The following is an 18,297-nucleotide window of genomic DNA, read 5'->3' as shown; positions in this document are numbered from 1 at the left end:
CCCAAAAATGTATCCTCTTCCAGCTGAAAATCCTTACAGTAAAACTGCATTTTCAATAAAACAAACTACTCATCTGAAAAACTCCTTCCTATTCCTTTAATTCAGGCATTTTCTCTACTGTCAAACCCAACTTCAAAGGCAGCACAAATGTTCTTCTAAAGGACTTACATAAGAACCTGTAATTTACTGAAATCACACAATCAGAAATAAAATGGAAAGTTTCTCTGTAGAACGCAGGACAGATGAGAACACAGTAACCCAGCGATATAAGTTATTAAAAACTTCTGAGCTGTGTGCTTCCTTCATTAATGCATACTGTGGCAGGATTTTATTTCTACAGTGATAGATTTTCTGCAGGTTTACACAGAAGTCGCAACGTGGCTCTTCTCATACCAAGTAAATGTCGCAGTACGACATGTCCGTGGACACTAGGTGGCATACGTGTACTATAGCTGCACACAGGGGTACAGAGATGAACTGAAGTAGTATTGTCACTTTAAAATGCAGAAAATCAAATAGCCCTCAGGACTGAAGCATTATTCCTTTGAAAGAAAGGCTCTACTTAAATATGTTGCACTAGTTTCTCCTGGCACCGTGTAGCATCAAATGTAATCCTATTCAGTGACCAAAATAAATCACAAGTGTGTCTGCATTGCAGGACAGCAGCAAATCCGACTGTAATTACCTGTAGATGAAGGTAACCACAGGAGAACTGAGGCTGGAAGGGAGCTCTGCAGGTCACCCAGTCCCACATCCTGCTCAGAGCTGGGCTAATGTCACAAGTCTGCTCAGGGCATTGTCCATCACATTTTGCCCTCTCTAAAGGCTGAGATCCCCCAGGCTGCTGTCCTGCTCCTTAAGCATGCTTGCTGGCAAAAAAAAATCGTCCTTTCACCCAGAATTTCCTACGCTGCAAGGTGCTGGCTCTTGCCCTTTTTGGCGACACCCCCTCCAGCTTCTCTCCTCCCAGCTGAGCACACGCCAGGCCCAGCGTGTGACAGCAAAGCGTGGAACTGGGAGACCTGAGTTATTAAAGCATGAATTTTCATCATGTGCTTACAAGGAAGGCCCACGAGATGTCAGCAGCCATCCTGTCCCAGCAAGAAAAGCACCGTGGGACCACAGCATCCTGGTGGGATGGGAGCCAGCCTTCTTCAAGGAGAGGCAAAAATTTGGGAGGGCGAGGAAGAGGGCAACTACCACTTCATCCATCTGCCCTTGAGTAGCAGGCAAAGCCTTTGAGCAGCTCTTTATTTCTAAAACCCCCTTTTCCCGGTCAGACATTTCCCCTGTGCAATTCCACATGGGAGAAGAGGGCTGTGGGTTATCTAACTGGACATCTCCAACTGCTCAAGCCCAGAGGAGGACCCCTGCTCATGTCCCCTTTTTGAGGTCTCTGGCCACTCAGCACCACTGTGCACAGCTCTGCAAATGCTCAGCGTCCTCCATCTAAGCAAGAAAAGCACACAAATGTAGGAAAAACCACCTTAAATGAGGCCTGAATATCACTGCTGGAAATAACTTTAAGACAACAAATAGGACGGGGAAGAGAAATATCTGCTCTTCCTTCTGCCAACATGCACAGTAAACTGAGCTTTGATTTCCACGTGAGAGCTATTAAAAGGGCTATGACCAGTAACTCATTTTCTGATTTTTTTTCCCCCTGTATAGTACAGAGGCTGAAATACAGAAGCTTATAAAGGTTTAAAAGAACTCGCCAGTACTGGGGTCAAAGTTTGAGAGATAGAAGTGAGAAAAAGCAAAACTACTAAGACAAAACATATAGATTAGACCCCTGAAACAGGTGCATAATAGAAAAAGAGAAAAGCCAGTGACCCTGTGTCTGTCCCCTACAGAAATTCTCTGCCCTGCAACACCCACATGTTGCAGGATACCAGGTAAATGACCTGCCACAGGTTAATGGCACAATTAATATGCATCTCAAATTTACATGCATCTCGGCACAGGGCATTCGAGGGCATTTTGGTGAAGTGATGGAAAGGACATTTTCTCTACTTTTAAGGCAGCTCAACCCACGTGGCACAGAAGAGGCTCCTTCCATTTTGCCGACAATGCAGCACTGATGCCAATCTGAGGATGCCACTCTGCCTTTGCTGGCCGAACACCAAGCCCTCTGCATCACCAAGCTGTGAAAATGCTCATCTCAGTGCATGTCAGATACTACAGGACAACTAAAGCCCTAATCCCCTTACACCCTGTGTTTTCAAGGGAAGAAAATGGGGGAAAAAAATCAGGAAATATGAAATTGTGCCACATTAACATGGTTGGATTTATTGCAATGAGTGCAGGGCAGGACACAAAAGGTCCCAGCACGAAAGATTTGGTCCTCTTGATACCTGTATATATTTGGCCACCCAAATCCTCACAGCCACCTCTCTCTTTACTCAAGGACAAGCCCACCACCACGTCATCCTCAAACTGGGCACCCTGACCTTGCTGATGGTGTGGATGGGGGAGACTACCCAAAGCATCGACAACAGCAAAGTGATGGAGGCTTCACAAGCATCCCAGCACAGACAACTGAAGAATAACCCCGGCGTGGTGTTTCTTCAAAAAGAAATGGCATTTTTTCCTCCAGTAACTGACGGAAGTGAGGACGCTCAGCTGTTCCCTACACTGGGAAACGTAAGAAGGGATTTTAACAAGTCTTCAGTGCCGTCCTGCTCCCACTGACGGCAGCAGGCGTTCAAGCATCTCAACAGAGCATCTTTACAGAGAGAGTGCTAAGCTCTTCTGGCCAAAATCTCCAAAAAAGGGGTTTGGTTTGTTTTTCTAACATTTTGAGCAGAGTGGAGGAACCATGAAGAAAGACTTTTGCTGCCTAAGGACAAAGAATTTGCTTAGTTATTGATTCTGAAGCTTTGCAAAAATCAAAGAGTGGCAACAAATTGAAGCTCCTGTGTAGCATAACAGCGATGACAGGCCAAGCACATTGTGTGCTGAGGACAAACACGCAAGCCATGAACTCCAGGTACACATGGGACAACTACAAAATACTGAAGCAAGAGGACCAAGAGGCCTGGATTCAGGATCTCAAGACTTCATGAAGCCTATTTTAAGTACAGGAAGGCACAGACGGTCCACGTTTTTCACAGAGATGTTTTCAGTCAAAAAAATCAGTCTTTTTTCAAAATTGCCTTTCTCCACACCCCAAACCTCTCAAGATCATTGTCGCTTTCTATTTTTCATGCTGACTCGTGTTAGCATCTGAAATACACAATACTCTGCCGGTATCTGGGTCACCCACACCGAGAAGGGAAATCCCATTATTGTCTCTCCTCATACTTGAAATGAATGAATTTGTACAGTCAGCTCAGGTTTGGATTCAAACGCTGATACTACCATGACAAGCCGCCGCCGCCCACATGCAAAAGCACTACAGGCCTTTCATCCCCGCCAACGCAGAGCCAGGGTGATGACATCCCCCAGGATATTTGGGAGCCCAGGGCGCTGCCTCTTCATCATCGCCGCTGCTGCCTTTGAATATAGATGGAGCAGAGAGAATATTTACCATTTATTTGCTTTACCCAAAGGGATACACCACGCATCATCAGATCCTATCTGATTTGTGTCTGAGAAACAAGGAACCACCACTAACGGGGAAAGCTGTAAAATCTACAGAAGTGAAGAAAATGTCTTTCCTTTCCTCTGCCTCAGCCTTGGGTGAAGCCCAAAGCAAGCAAACACCAGTTATATCGCAAAAACAAGAAACTGTGCTCTCAGAGTCTACCTCTATGACCTGTGCTGCTCTTCAGTGGCAAAGAAGTGCTTGTTAGCAAGAGCACTTCTGCCTCACACCATACAGGTAGTCAATACTGAAGTAATTAAACAGAGAATAAATTTAGGAGTGCAGAACAGCGGAGTTACAGAACTCCTGTATGACCTGAAAACAAGGCATGAACTACCCCAGCCCAAATGCCTCAACCTGACTTAATACTGTGACACAGGACTCAATTATGAATCTTTTTCTGCTACACCTCAATGCGTTCATAAGTGTGTTAATTAAACTATCAATTGCCAGGTGCAAAAGAAATAAATTGTAAACAGTATTGAGATCTCGGAGCCTCTGGTTCCCATCCCCACGAACTGCAACTGCATTTTAAATCTTCAATTCTTAATGAAGTTATGAAATCCTTAGTGCCTAAATAACCTTTCAGCAGGACTAAAGGTACTGGTGAACATGCACAAATTTTAAAAAATGTCTAAATTAAATGATTATGCTCAACTAGATCAGCAACATTAAATATTCTTTAAGTGGCCACAATCAGTTCCTTTCTGTAAGTTAAGTTATAGCAAAACAAGCCATGTTAATTCTTAATAAAATACAGTAAAATGATATCTTGCAATAGCCTTAAAAGCAAATTCTCAGATTACACTCAATGCCTCTAAGTTGCTACTAAAACTAACCTGCTTTTCTTAGCACTGTTATTCCAAAGTGCATCCCTGGTATATGCACATTTATAGACCCCTGGTGTACAGACATATGCAGACTGCTGATACACAGACAAAAAAAAGGCAAGAACTGACACATTTCTTGGAAAGAACTGGTAGGGATTTTCTCCACTTTAAAATGCAGCCATTACTCATTTAAGGCTTGATCCTTCACATCCTGCAATGTGAATTGTTTCAATGGGACTCTGCATGTGTATATACATGCATATGTGCATTCACAGCCTGAGACCCAAAGTTGTGTTGCCCATATGATGTTGACAAAGCTAATACATTTTAAAACTTTTTAAGCTTATGCATTTATGGCCCTAGAACTGCAGAAAAGAGATGGTACTGCTGCAAGACAGTAAACTGATTTTGTTTCATTTTAAAACATCTTTATGCATTCATGTCAAAACATCCAGGGATATTTTAATGTTAAGAAGGGCTGTGGAACAAAGTTGCTCTCCTCCCCCAGCAGGAAAAGGTTTACCTACTTTTTGCCTCATTATTCTAGGTCTCTATTATACAGTAAGATATTTTATTACAGCAAAAAAAAAAATCAAGACTTTTGTTTTATCACCTTTGTCCTGTAGCAATACTCAGCAGTGCTGATCAGCAAGTGGTAAGTGTCCTCCAGGAGCAGACAATAAATGTAAATTTAGCAAAGAGCACTTATCAAATATAAATACAGGGTCTGTGCTCTTGGGATTATCTGGTTTTCCCTTGCTTCAGAAAAATCCACATGAAGATGAAATCCTAAATATATTTTGCAGCTGCATGACAGCGAGATGTACACGGCCAGTGAGGTATAGTCTACCACCAGCAGACAGATGTGATTTACCGGAATGTTAGGATGTGCGATCCCAGAAATGCTGCTAAATCAGAACCAATGTGTCTACTGGAATCCTGAGCCTCTAAGGACAGGGATCCCCGAGCTGCGCTGGTGCCCCGTCAGTGCTGCTCTACCCTCCCAGCCAAGTTTTTTCCCCACTTGTCCAGCCTGAACCTCCCAAGCCACAACCTGGAGCTGTTTCCCATCATTTTACCACCCAGTGAGGAGCTCAGCTCCATCACCTGTGTTACCCCCTCCAGGCAGCAGCGGGTGGCAATGAGATCCCTCCCTGAGCTCCCCCACCCAGCTGAACAAGCAATTTAATTTTTTTCCTTTGGTGTAGTTTTCCCTCCCTCCCTTGCTCCAAACTGACTTTGCCTAAAGCACTGTTCTTTAATTAATTATCAAGGAGCTCTATGCTGCAGAGAAGCATCGTTTTTGGGCCTCCAACAGGACTTGTAGCTTTTTCTTCTGCAGCCCAGGAGCACGAAGGCACGGCCCCTGCAAGACTCATGACTCACACTCTTCTGGGACACCCATACAAGTTTTATACATATAACAATTTTTCCTTGCAGCCCTAGTATTAAATATTTGGATTTGCAGCTCTCTCTGTACTTCTACACTCCCCATCCATGCCTGCCTCCCAGGGCAGCCACTATTCATTAGGATTACATGCAAATAAAGGCGAAAAGGAAAATTATTATTGAATTAGGAAACTCAAAGGTGACTTTGCACGATACCTTCATAGGCGCCAGCTGGATGGGAGTGATGCATGAGGGATCCACCATAGGCTTGGGCCTGTTGGCCGTGTCCGCCAGCAAGCTGTGCCACTGCTGAGGCAGCCCCGTGAACTTCTGCTCCCGGTGGTCAAAGCCAGTGTGAACCCGGTGCTCGAAGTTCGAGGGCCCGGAAATTTCCAGCCTTTTCTTCTTCTTGCCGAACATGGTGGAAAAATCTGGAGAAGTCACGGGGAAAGAAAAAAAAACCATCTTTATGATTTGTTGCAACCTGCAGCCATTGTCTCTACTGCACAGATAATTTTAGTAGATGCTATCAGTCAAATACCTACATGAAGACCTATTTCACACATACTGCCTCTGAGACCTATGCAAGGAAAGTGTTTATTTAACCTCCTCTTGCAGGTTCTGAGATTTAAGAAATTAACCCAGTCTCTATATATGTCCACAATACCTTATGAAATAAGGAAATGCCTCCATTCCCAGGAAAGAAAACCTACTGTGTAAGGAAAGGAGAAATTCCCAGTCCTGGAAACAGACAGAGGTCCTGTTGCTTTTCTATGAAATACTGTTCTGTCCTGGAAAAGTCCTCTGCCTTCTTTCTGCTGTCTCAAAACTGAGCAGGGTTCAGTAAACCCTTGAGCAGCATCTGCCTAAAGTAGTAGCTGGATGAGGCTGGCAGCTCTATAAAACTTCTTGCATCACAGGAGAGACTCAGCTGTAAATGTGCTGTCCTGACTCTGTGATTCAGAAGGTGGAGAGATGATCAAGGAAGAAAATACAGCTGCACTGCTGCCACAAAAAAAAGATGGGCTGATAAATCAGGTATTTATTCCACCCTCATTCCCTTTTACTACTTCATTTAAAGATCAGGTCCATTATTTGAAAATTGATTGCTGGCTCCTTAGAAGTCCCCCTGTGTGTTTGGAGGTGATTATGTCTCCCTTGTGTGTATTTTCTTTAGACAGAGCAGACCTGCTCCCGTTGGCCTTTCTTCACAGATCTCATCTCCCACACCTCCCGCTGGCTTTCTCCCCCTCCCTGAACTCCCTCCGAATGTCCTGCCCTTTGGACAGTCTCTCTCCAACTCTGTTAACCCTGATATCTTCCTCACCCTCCTCTCCTAAAATCTCTTACAATCACCTTGAAATCTGGCCCTTTTTCCACTTCCAGCATTGTGATATTTGTATTTTTCTCATTGGTGGCATGTTGGGTACCTCGTGGCACTTGCAGAAACATTTCTAGCCTAACCCACAGCCATCGTGGTTGGTCTCTACTCCAAGATTACGTATTTTCAAGGCTCAAACAGACGAAGTCGGTAGTTCAGGTAGTAGCTTGTATTCACAGCCCATCTGCCGGCTCCACAAATCACAGCTGGCTGCAGATCAATGGCACTGGATTGATTTCATTCACCCTCTGGGATGTGAATCCATGAGACCTATTGGAGTTGCATTTTAAACCATCAGCTCTAGACACGCACTTCTTCATCTGATCAATGCCAGTACTCACAAGGTTTCCCACTGGACTTACACCCTAACACTGCTGTTGGAGGCTTGAAATCCTCCGGAGCCCAGATGAATAAAAGCACATCAGCTGGCATACTGCATATTGCCTTTTAAAAAATATACAGCGGTTTCATTCAACAAGATATTACTCTTTTGTTTTTAAATCGCTCTTTGATGCATTGTACTCTCTTGTTTTAATACCATTACAGCTAGAAGCAAATGTCAACTGTGTCCCAGTGGGATCTTTCTCAGGAGAATATTTTAGTCTAAAACCTGATGCCAAGGTCACACTTTTGCAGCGGGATGGTGTCTGAGGCCTGAGCAGTGAGACTTGCCCCCTCCTTTTGACTGCAGCTCATGCTTAGATCAGCTTAAATTGACCGTGAAGCTATAGCAGGAGAGACAGGGATAGTGACACCTCGCACAGCAAGGGACTGATTCAGCCACGCGGATGCGTGCGATGCATCTCGGTGGCCAGAGAACATCCCCCTGTGGGGCTGTGGAACTTCTTGTTTGTTAGAGCCCTGATTCAGGCCCCACTAATGTGCTTGGTCCTCATGCCTCAAAAAAGAGATGGTTTAATTTTTACCATAGCTTTATTGATATGGTACAAAAAGATAAAGCATTTAATCAGATATGGAAGCAAAAAACATCCTGGACAAGTGATTAAATGAGAAAGCTCTGCAAGGCTTATCAAATTGTTTTAGGAACAGGAGAAACCTAAGTGGTTTGAAGTGACACAACGGACCTTCCCAGGATAACGTGCGTGCAACATAAATGCTATGAAGTTTCTATCAAGAGCACAAAATGTATGAACTTACAGCCCATTCAGGCACCTATCTGTTCTCTGTCATGCAAAAAAGCAATCCACAGGCAGTTGATAAGAACCCCTCATTTCCTAATGGGATTAGTTAGGAGAGCATCCCACAGACAAGTGGGACACCGGCTGCATTCTGAGGAGGCAAAGGGAGGTAAGTGGCTGCAGGGCTGCCCTTGGCACCCTCACCTAACCCTCCCCATGCCAGAGCACCCAGCCTGACTTAATTCCTTCCGACAGCCTTCAACATGCTCCTCGTTGTGCCAGGTCTCTCAGCAAATGCCACCTCTCCGTCCAGCTCCTCCTGCACTCGCCCCCACAAAACGAGAGGAAATGGGAGGTATCATATTCCATATTTATTGCTGTTTTTATGGGGATGAGCACAACCAGGATGTCTGTCCTCTACTTGCATGTGCTTGGCCAATGAATAGTCTGGCTGATTTCAACATCACGTACATGGCACAAGGTGATACTCAACACCAGGGGGCTGGGGAAGCCTGTCCTACCAACAACAATTATGCTATTGATGGCAGTGGGCTTGAGCTATCTCCAGGGCAAGAAAAAACAGGACTCATCACTATGTGGCTTCCATGGGGTATTTCTGTTGAGAAACTTCACTTATGCTGAAATGATGTAGCACATTGATTTTGTGTTTATAAACAGGAGGTCTGAAACAGATAGTCCTTCAATTGCAAAAACCAAAGAATTTAGTGTGATAGACTTTCTTTACCAAAGCCATGATGGAAAAAATATGGCCATGATGTTTACTGGAAGAAAACACAATAGTAGTGGGGAGAAATCAGGCTATCACACCAGCTTTCCTGCTGACAATGGCCAAGTAACTCAGGGCAGTGCTGGCTCTTGTTGCACTGCTGGGGAACGGGAAAGGAGCAGGGACAACAGAAGAAATGTGTGAGCTGTGCTCTGTACATAGAGCCCCCCAAAACCTTTTGTAACGCAGTATTTGTGTTATTCAAGCTTCTGCCCAAGAAAGCAGTACTGCCAGCTCTGTGATCCTCGCCCAACAGTTACAACAAAGCTTCATCCAGCTGCTCCAGGAACCCAGGTAATGCTGAAACGTGCTATCAGGAGCAACCACTGCAGCTTGCACTTAATGCTGTTTACTGTAGTACATAACAAATCAAATTACATGCTAATCAGCACACCTTGCCTGTTAGATCCTTTTCACTTCACTCCTTTCCATGCACTGAAATAATTCACTGAGCACCACAGTGCCGTGGACTCCCAGACAGGTCTGAATTTCACACACGACCTCCAAGAACAGATCAGGTCCCCACATGCAGAAGAAATTCCCTGTGTCCAAGATTACTGCCCGTGCAAGGTATGAGACACAGAGCAGCAAAGCAAATCCACTCCATCAGCTACTGCACCATCGTCGTGCTGCCTCCCCCTCACAACCTGGTGACAGTATTATTTTGGGTGCAAGGGAGCCCATTCAGGTCCTCCCATGAGGGTGCCTGTGCCCAGGGCAGGATTTCCAGCAATAGCCTTCCCATGAGAAGTTAAAGCCTCACCCAGCTCCTACCCCGAGCTCAAGTTCAGAGGTGTTCGGCTGCTCTGTTAGTTCAGTCTCACACACCTGGACCCATGCTGGGGTTTTGGTGGGTCATCCCTCCCCTGTATGTGAGATCAGGGGACACACAGGGGAACTGATGAACTGAAAAGCTGAAAGTCTGCATTTGTGTAAATAGCCTCAAAGAACAAAATTTTGCACTTACAGCAAGTAAAACCCAAGGCAGTTAGAATAAAAGGAAAAAGCATGCCTTCAATCCTAAAGTTAATCACAGCCTATATCTTTTATCATATCCTAAATAAGAGGAATCCAGTTAACCCACCCTGTAAGAGATAAATCTGCTCAACTCCACCTTATAAGGTGCCAAACCCTGTTCCCAATGAAAAAGTCGGAGCCACTTTTGTCTTCCCCTCTCAGTAACTATTTCTTTTAGAATGAAAACTAGGAAGGTTTGAAAGACTTATTTTGTCTTGTAATCTTGAAAACTACCAAAAGAGTCCCAAGTGCATCCACTAAGCACTGACAAGAGCACTTGCCATCCCAGATGACGCCACAGACTGAGCAAAGGTCTGTGAAATTCTGCCATACATAAAAACATACAAAATCCTTATAAAACTAGTAACTAAAATAATGAAGTTAGATGGGTGTTTTTACTTTAAAATTGGGCTTTTAAGGATTGCATACCATTGCTATACAAACACTGTTTTTTTTCATTATAGTATTTCAGCAGCCAGATGCCATGTCCCACTAAGCCAAGGAAATAATCTGTGCCCGGCAGCAGCGCCGGCCAATAACCCCCAGCAACCCAGGGAAACCCACAGGTATTTCTTACACACCCCTTTCTGCTGCTGGAGCACAGGGCTGGGATGTAAAAATTGCCTCCAGAGGGGCTCGGTGTTCATCGTCTGCCTCAGCCCAGCAACACATTTGCTTTTTAAACAACCGGCAATTAGTTCATTTTCAATTAGGAAGCGCACACTGCGTTAACTCCGGCAGCCTGTATTTTTTCTGCAGGGATTCCCTGAGGTTCCTCTGCTGAGCAAACAGCAGCAGAGCCCTTTTGCCTCGGGGACAGACATGCTATTAGCAACTCAAAATTGCCTTCACGCACACTGGGTAGCATCTGCAAGCCCAGAGCAGGGGGCGGCAGCGACCGCTCCAGCCCCGACATAAAAGGCACATTTTCCCCTAAGGCCACCACACAGGCAAAAAAAATGGTTAAAGCCAGGAGTGTTAATAAAACGCTTCAACTTTTAAGAAAACTGGTAGAAATATGGATTGCAAAATGGGAAACGGGTGCGGGTCGCTTTCCTTTGATATTGTTTTACTTACTAATAAGAGTTTTCCATAGCACAAGAACTCAATTATTCCCCTCCAGAGCAAACAAAACGCAGTAATACATCATTAGCTTCCTCAGCTTCTGTTCCCCTGCTCTGATTAATTGTAACCTTTGCTGATATGTGATCATAAATGAAAGAATATGAATTGAGAAGTACAAATTAAATTAACGTGTCAGGCCAGCTTGCATAGCCAGTACTCCAGACAAATGTGAGCTGGGCTGATAATCAATCTTGAGGAGAAAGCAAATGTCTGGTATGGACCCATGGCAGCATAAATTGCTAAGAAATACTCTAAGCGAGAAGAAAAAACGACATTTGTTCCCCTTCAGCTCACACTGGTGCAACTCCCTGCTGCCGAAGCAAGTGGAAGGGGACCAGCACACCTCTGTATATCTATATAGCTATAAAAATGAAGATTTTTTATTTTTTAAGGAAGGAATAGCAACAACAATAGGTTTGTATTTCCTTTCGGTTTGCTTTAAGGATGGTTCTAAGCTTCTCCATGGGGACTCTCTGCTGCTGGCTGCAAGCAGAGCATGAGTTTCCTTTGCAAAAGAAGAAAGCGTGCCTTGATTACAGATATACTTTTTTTTATAAGAACTTACCTCTATTTTTCTATTTTTAACCACAAATACAGAGAACACTACCCTATTGTTCAGGAAATGAAACAAGAAAAGTAGAGCTGACTGAATGAGAAGCCAGTAAAGTTAATGGAAAGGCTGTTAAAAAATAGCACTGGTTTCAGGTCAGGCCTGATGCATCCCTGTGACTCTGGGACAGAGGAGAAATTCCCCAGATAAGCTACTCCTAAATACTTCCCAAACCACAGCGGGACGTTTCTGGATGCACAGGATGGAGATGATCCAGGAATCAGCTGCTGCAAACCAGGGGTAGGTGGGTCCTGTGGTCGTGTCTTATATTCATTCGTTCACGTACTCATTTTCTCTAGAGGGAGATGTCATCACTACTTTAGATATAAGGTAGTTTCAGATCTCATGAAAGGATATTGTTTATTTTGTCATGTGGATTCTCCCCATACAGGAGAATCCTGGGTTGGTTCATCAAATTAAGAAACCTTGTTTCCCCTGATCCCTGCTTAAGCCTCTGCTCTTCTTGATTATAATTCAAACATTTCAACTTGGCAACAATAAAATAAACCCTTAGAAAATGTTCTGACACACACTACCAATGAATTAATATTACTATTTTAAACATCAACTCTCCAATAGCAACAAAAAGGATCTACAAATCCTCAATGGACTAAGTCAGCCAACACAGCCTCAATTTTAAGAGTCCTCTCTCTCTATCATGTTGCTGAGCTCTTCGGCATGTAAACAGTGTCACTGTTGGAAAATCAATCACCTGTGACCATGTAGTTTTTTCAGTCTAACTCAGTTTTAATTCAAATAAAGCATAGAAATACAATTTTCAGTGTATGTCCACATGAGTTTTAGGAACAAAATGGCTTGACGGTCAATAGGATTCAACTTATTCCCATGGATTTTCAAGGTGCCTGACATTTTTTGAGATGGTACAGATTCGTAAGTCACTTAAACAGTATTAAAACACATACTTTAATCATGGAAAAATACATACTGATGGACTAGACCGCACCCAATAAGCACAAAAACGGGTTCTCAAAGCCCCTCATTTACCCTATGGCATTCTGCTCACTTCAACCTTAGGTCAAATCAGCCAATATTCAGAGTTCCCCTGTCACTGCGCAACATAATAAAAATACATTTAAACAATTACAAGCTGTTCAGGACTTGTGACTGTCCACATTTCTTTTCAATGCCACAATACCTTGTTTAATTTTGAAAATGCTTTCATTTGCCACAGCACAGTGGGGTGTCTCTTGATAGCCGGCCCTCGAGACATATCTAATAGAAATGCACAATGGAACAAAATACAGGAAAAAATAATAACAAAAGGCAATGTATGCTTCCAGAGAAACAGTAAAAGCTGGTACAGAGTGGCCAAACCAGGACTGATGTACTCCAGGGAACAATACTCATTCTTCTTATTGAAAGCTTCTCTTGTACAAGGACTCATTTCCACACACTGACTGACATGTGCTTTCCTAATTTAGAAGTCTTGTGATTCCCAGTGGATTTTAATGCTCAGTAATTTTCAGCTGAGTAGCTTAAATGCATATATTGTAGTCAGTCACTCTCTATTATCTTATACACATGCACACATATATAGCACCGTACAGACAGAGGTTCCTGCAGTGAATTAGTCTGCAACAGCTCTGGGCAGATTAAAGAGAAAAAATAAATAACACCAACCCCCGGAGGTAACTCAAATAATTTCTATCCCTGGCAATTGAAAAGATTCCAGACTTGCAGAAGCAAATAGTCCTTTGGGTGCTCAGTTTGAGATAATTAATGGTATTAATTTTGCAGGAAATGCTGGACACTCAGAGGGAGGGGGTATTAAATAGGGCACCCATTAAATGAGACACCCCAAATCTCAAGCTACTTGTGAAACATCAAGGCAGTTCTAATATTTTTTCTGAGTTCACATAAATATTTTAAAATCTAGAGTTCTGTATTATAATGGATGTAGGTACTCTATTTCTATATCTGAAACAGCTACTCTATTTCTATGTTTTGAATCAGGAAAAAATAATCAGTAAAAGGCACTACTGTCAAGAATAAATCAAAACCAGAGTTGTGAAACAATATCACTTAATTCAGAATATTAGTATTAGTAAATAGGTTTCTATAGGTTGGAGTGACTGTAGGGTAAGAACTGCAGGGATGCAAAATCATACATCTGTCAAGAGAAAAGTGGTTGCAAAGACCTTGGAAAACAACTCTGATGGATCAAGCACTAGGTGACACCGTCTCTGCATTTTAGGTCACATCCTCAATGGGGTCCGCTAGCAAAGCCTCGGCAAAAATAGACGGATTGGCACCAACCCATAGCCCAGCAAAGAGGGCACTCAGGCATCCACATTTCTTATTTGTTTTTGAATGTCAAGCTTATGTTTTAATCCTTCGAAACCAAGTTTCGTCCCCAACACTTGGTGGTGGTTGCAAAGCTGGAATTACAAACATCTCATTGACCAAAGCGTGTTAGACTGCGGTAAGTTTTTTTACAGTTCCAGAAAAGACTAATCACGAGACCACACTGTTCCTCACAAGCACCCTGTATTTACTACTGATATATCCTGATAATTTGTAAAAAATAGCTTTTCCAAAAAAACAAACACCACCACCACCACCAAATGGTTTCTAGGTCTCAAAACCCATTTATCTTGCGCTGGCTGCACCGTGAACATTCCGAAACTGCCTCAAGAAGGGGACTGGGGTTATTTCACAGCACCCAGCGAGTGTCACGGGGCAGGTGGTGATGAGCGCAAATGGGACCGGAGTGGGACACAGACCTGTGACAGCATCATGTGCCACCGAGACACGTTAATGAGATGGGGGCTCTGGAGCCAACCTCCTGCTGTAAATCCTCATTGGTATGTTCACATTCAACATGATGATTTTTTCCTACAATAACATTTATTGCATTTCTTATTTTACTTCTAAAACTATATACAGGCTGTGCAGGCTCTCAGGAATTGCTCTATTACCATAATGTTTGTAATAAAGATTGCTTTCCAATGAATGATCAACAGAAACAAACGCTTCCTGATGCATTATTAATGGAAAGCCTCTAATAAGAATATTCTTTAGGATGAAAACACATCTTCTGACCCGTGTTTACCAAGAAATGGAACAAAATCAGATTATTTGATACATCAAAATATCTTTAAAATGCAAACAAACATGTCTATAGATTAAGAAGTCCACAGCAAGTGCCTGAAAGATGAAAACCATGCCTGTTGTTGTTGCCACTGTGGGTTTCCTACCTTCGTGTTAGGTTTTGCTCGGTATCACTCTCATGTACAACTGAAAGAAAAATATCTCGGTAGTCTGCAATAAACTGCAAATGTACAGATCCTATTTTAAATTTTTATCCCTTATGTATTTTCTTGTCTTCTTCTCACTCCACATTGTGCTGAAAAACTGGTTTGAAAGTCAATTCTTATCCTATTATCTATTGAGTTGCTGTCAGGCAACACTCTGTTTCCGTATAAAAAATGAGAACTGATCCCTGGCAGGGTTTGCTAGGGCTTACTATTTATTATGCCCTTCAGAAAGTTTACCATAAGCTCTTTATAGAGAACACTGAATGTTTATAAAGCAACGCCTGGTCAGCCCTGGCTCCTTTGGATCATCCACAACAATCAATAACTGCAACCAGGCAATTCCTTGATGCTGATTTTTTGGGGATTAAGGGAGCTTGCCATGCAGACTTTGTATTTTGCCATTTCCGGACATCAGTTTAGAAGTGATGGGTCCCACCTGTTCTCTGTTTAACTGGGAGATAAAGGTTGAAGGGAGAAATTGAGATCCTTCATGCTGTATCTCTGAAACCAATGTGGAAGTTTTCAGACTGGTCACAGAAAAGCAAAAAAATAACAAACAAAACCCCTCACATAATAGAATGTAAACTGAATGAAAACACCCACGCATTTTCATCTCCGGGCAACCAGTGCAAATCTAGAAAGATGAATGCTACTCTAAGTTTTTTATTGGTTTTCAGCTTTTAAATGACTAAAATAGAAATGGTTATTGACTGCAGGTAGGTGTTGAGCAACTGGAGAGGTTACTGAGGTTACTGCATCTCATGTGGCCGCCGCTGCCAACCTGAGAGGCAACAGAAGGTGGCTGCAATTTCTTCCTTTGGAGGAAGGATGCACACACGTGAATCACTGCATTTTGCTGGGCCCATCCATATGTCGGTTCTGGGAAGGGCATGTACTGCCTCTCCTAGATGAAGAGTTTCATCTGAAATGGTCCAAAAGGACACTTCTAGCCTCCCAAAAGACAACAAAAGGAGGGTACCAGTTGACTATGTAACCAGCTAAGATGATTCCCAGAAACCTTGGTCTGGAAACACCAAGAGACGCTGCTGTGTGACCCTGAATGAGCTGGTTCAGCTTTGAAACTTCTAGACAACTACACCAAAACACAGCTCTGATGGAGGTTGTTTCATTGAGAAAACATCATTGGAACCAGGAGTCTGCAAGAGAAGGCAAAATCTTCTCCAGGTATTTTCTGAGAAATCTTATTTATCGCAGAAGGAGAGATGCAGAGGTCAAGAACTTGGCCATCATCTCTAGGGAATTAATGACTTAGAGCACCTATCCTACCAAAAAACGGTGCCTGTGGCCCACCAGACCCTGAGCCCTCTTCTTATAGCCCAGGAAAACACATGTTTAGCATATTTGTATCTGGGATTACAGGTCCTTCTTGAAGTTTCAGCAGCAAAAATACACCATCAATCAGAAAATAGTAATAATAAAACAACATCTCTGCATACTGACTCTGGTTGCACTCACTACGGGAAGGTTTGTTAATTCATTCATTTGTTCTCTACTTTGTTAAGGAACGACTCCAATAAGCTGCTGATACAACTGGGAAATCAAAAGACGAGCTGGGAAAGCAACTGCAAAAACACGCATTAAGGGAACACAGGCGGTTATGCCGGGTGGCGGGGGCCAGAGTCAGCACTTAGTGAAAAAAGGGACTGCGAAGTGCACTGCCTCAGATAAGAATTAAGTGCGCAGAAGGAATTCGGATCCCAAGGGAAATACTTTCTTGCCAGAACAAAATTATTCTTCCTGGTCAAACGAAATATGTTGTCCAGCCAAACCTTTCATTTCATGCTCACCATTTTCCTTTTGTTCTTAAATACAGAATAACATAAAATTCAAAAGCTATTTAAGTTAACACCCTCCAACTGTCAACTTAGGTTTTCCCTCAAATTTTTGGACATATGACTCAACACATTCCCTGGTATTTTTTGTTTCAGCTGATCTGAAAATCATCTGTGCTCTGGGTGGGCATTGGAGACGACTTATGGCATGCTTCATGGGGCAACGTAAAGGTTTTTGAAAGGTGATTTAAAGACAGCCATGACACTCAAATTATTGACGACATGGCAAGCGAATGACAACCCCATCTTTACAATATGGCCCTATATGTCTCCGCACGTCAGCTGCTCTGTGTGCCCGTGTGTGTAATGGTGCGTGGTGCCCAGCCCACAGCTCAGCCACACTGACAACCCTGTTCTTCTAAATTATTCCCAGCTTCTTCAGGATAAAGGCAGGAAGAAGTCCTGAATGGCTTTTAAAATGACTATGCAAAGCACAGTGGGCTGTATAATACCTTTTCCAGTAAAACTCCCTTTTACTACTCTGAAGGTAATGAACCGTGTTCTTATAACCACTATTTCTCCTTATTACATATAGGCTGGATATTTTAAATGGAAATAACTAACATCATCTCATCCCCCCGTGTTTCTGACTTGTGGCGTGTCCTTGGAAGTAACCAATGCTCAGGATGCCAAAAGCTGAAGGCTCAGCTCGCCCACGTGTGAGATGTGATATGAATAAATCAGTGCAAAGTCCATGTGAGCTGCTTCTCTCTCGCTAGCGGGGGCTCGAGCTGGAAAAGCTGGATCTGCTGCCGAGCTGCCATCCAGCCTTTAACTACCCATGGTGCCATTTAGAAACATCAGTTCATTCAGTATATTGAGTCACTTTTTAAAATGCCAAATATACAGCTCAGCATTTAGGGCAAAATGAGAAAAAATATATATATATTTACTATGGTGGCATGACTGTTTTTTTACAGAGTTTGACTTATTGGCAAGGAATTCCAGAACTCAAAGGACACTCAGAAATTCAAAGGGCTTCAGACTTCATCATCGGTGTCACTATGAGACTCGTTAGGGCAGAACTTGCTCCCACACACCCAATTAGAGCAGTGCTGGGTACCCGTTGCTGTGTGTTTTGTACCCCCCTGAAAGTCATCTGGAGATGCCATTGATCTGTGCTGTGCTACAGAGCTTAGGCTCTGGAGCATCTGCAGTCTTGGGCTTTCTGGAGCATCATTTGAGTCCCAATTTAATTGTTGTTGGCTTCAGTGGGAGAACTCTGACCCTAGAAATAGTCACTTTTTTCTTTATTTCCCTCTGTTGACAGCAGGATGGGAAAAACAACCGTAAATGGTG

At 43.2% G+C, this 18,297-nt stretch overlaps 1 protein-coding gene across 4 annotated transcripts in view; it reads right to left on the bottom strand.

Moving 5' to 3' along the window:
- PAK5 (p21 (RAC1) activated kinase 5) overlaps positions 1–18,297 on the bottom strand; it is a 156,757-nt gene that overhangs the window by 30,329 nt on the left and 108,131 nt on the right. For all 4 annotated transcript variants that reach the window (XM_021298709.2, XM_065059883.1, XM_065059885.1 and 1 more), the window contains one exon: positions 6,025–6,239. In XM_021298709.2, coding sequence (XP_021154384.2) covers positions 6,025–6,239 — 215 coding nt within the window. The remainder of the gene's footprint in view (positions 1–6,024; positions 6,240–18,297) is intronic.

Source organism: Columba livia, chromosome 3 (assembly GCF_036013475.1).
Source record: "Columba livia isolate bColLiv1 breed racing homer chromosome 3, bColLiv1.pat.W.v2, whole genome shotgun sequence".
In the NCBI taxonomy this organism is placed as follows: Eukaryota; Metazoa; Chordata; class Aves; order Columbiformes; family Columbidae; genus Columba; species Columba livia.
Note: the sequence above shows the minus strand (reverse complement) of the source record. Positions and strands in the feature narration are given on the sequence as shown.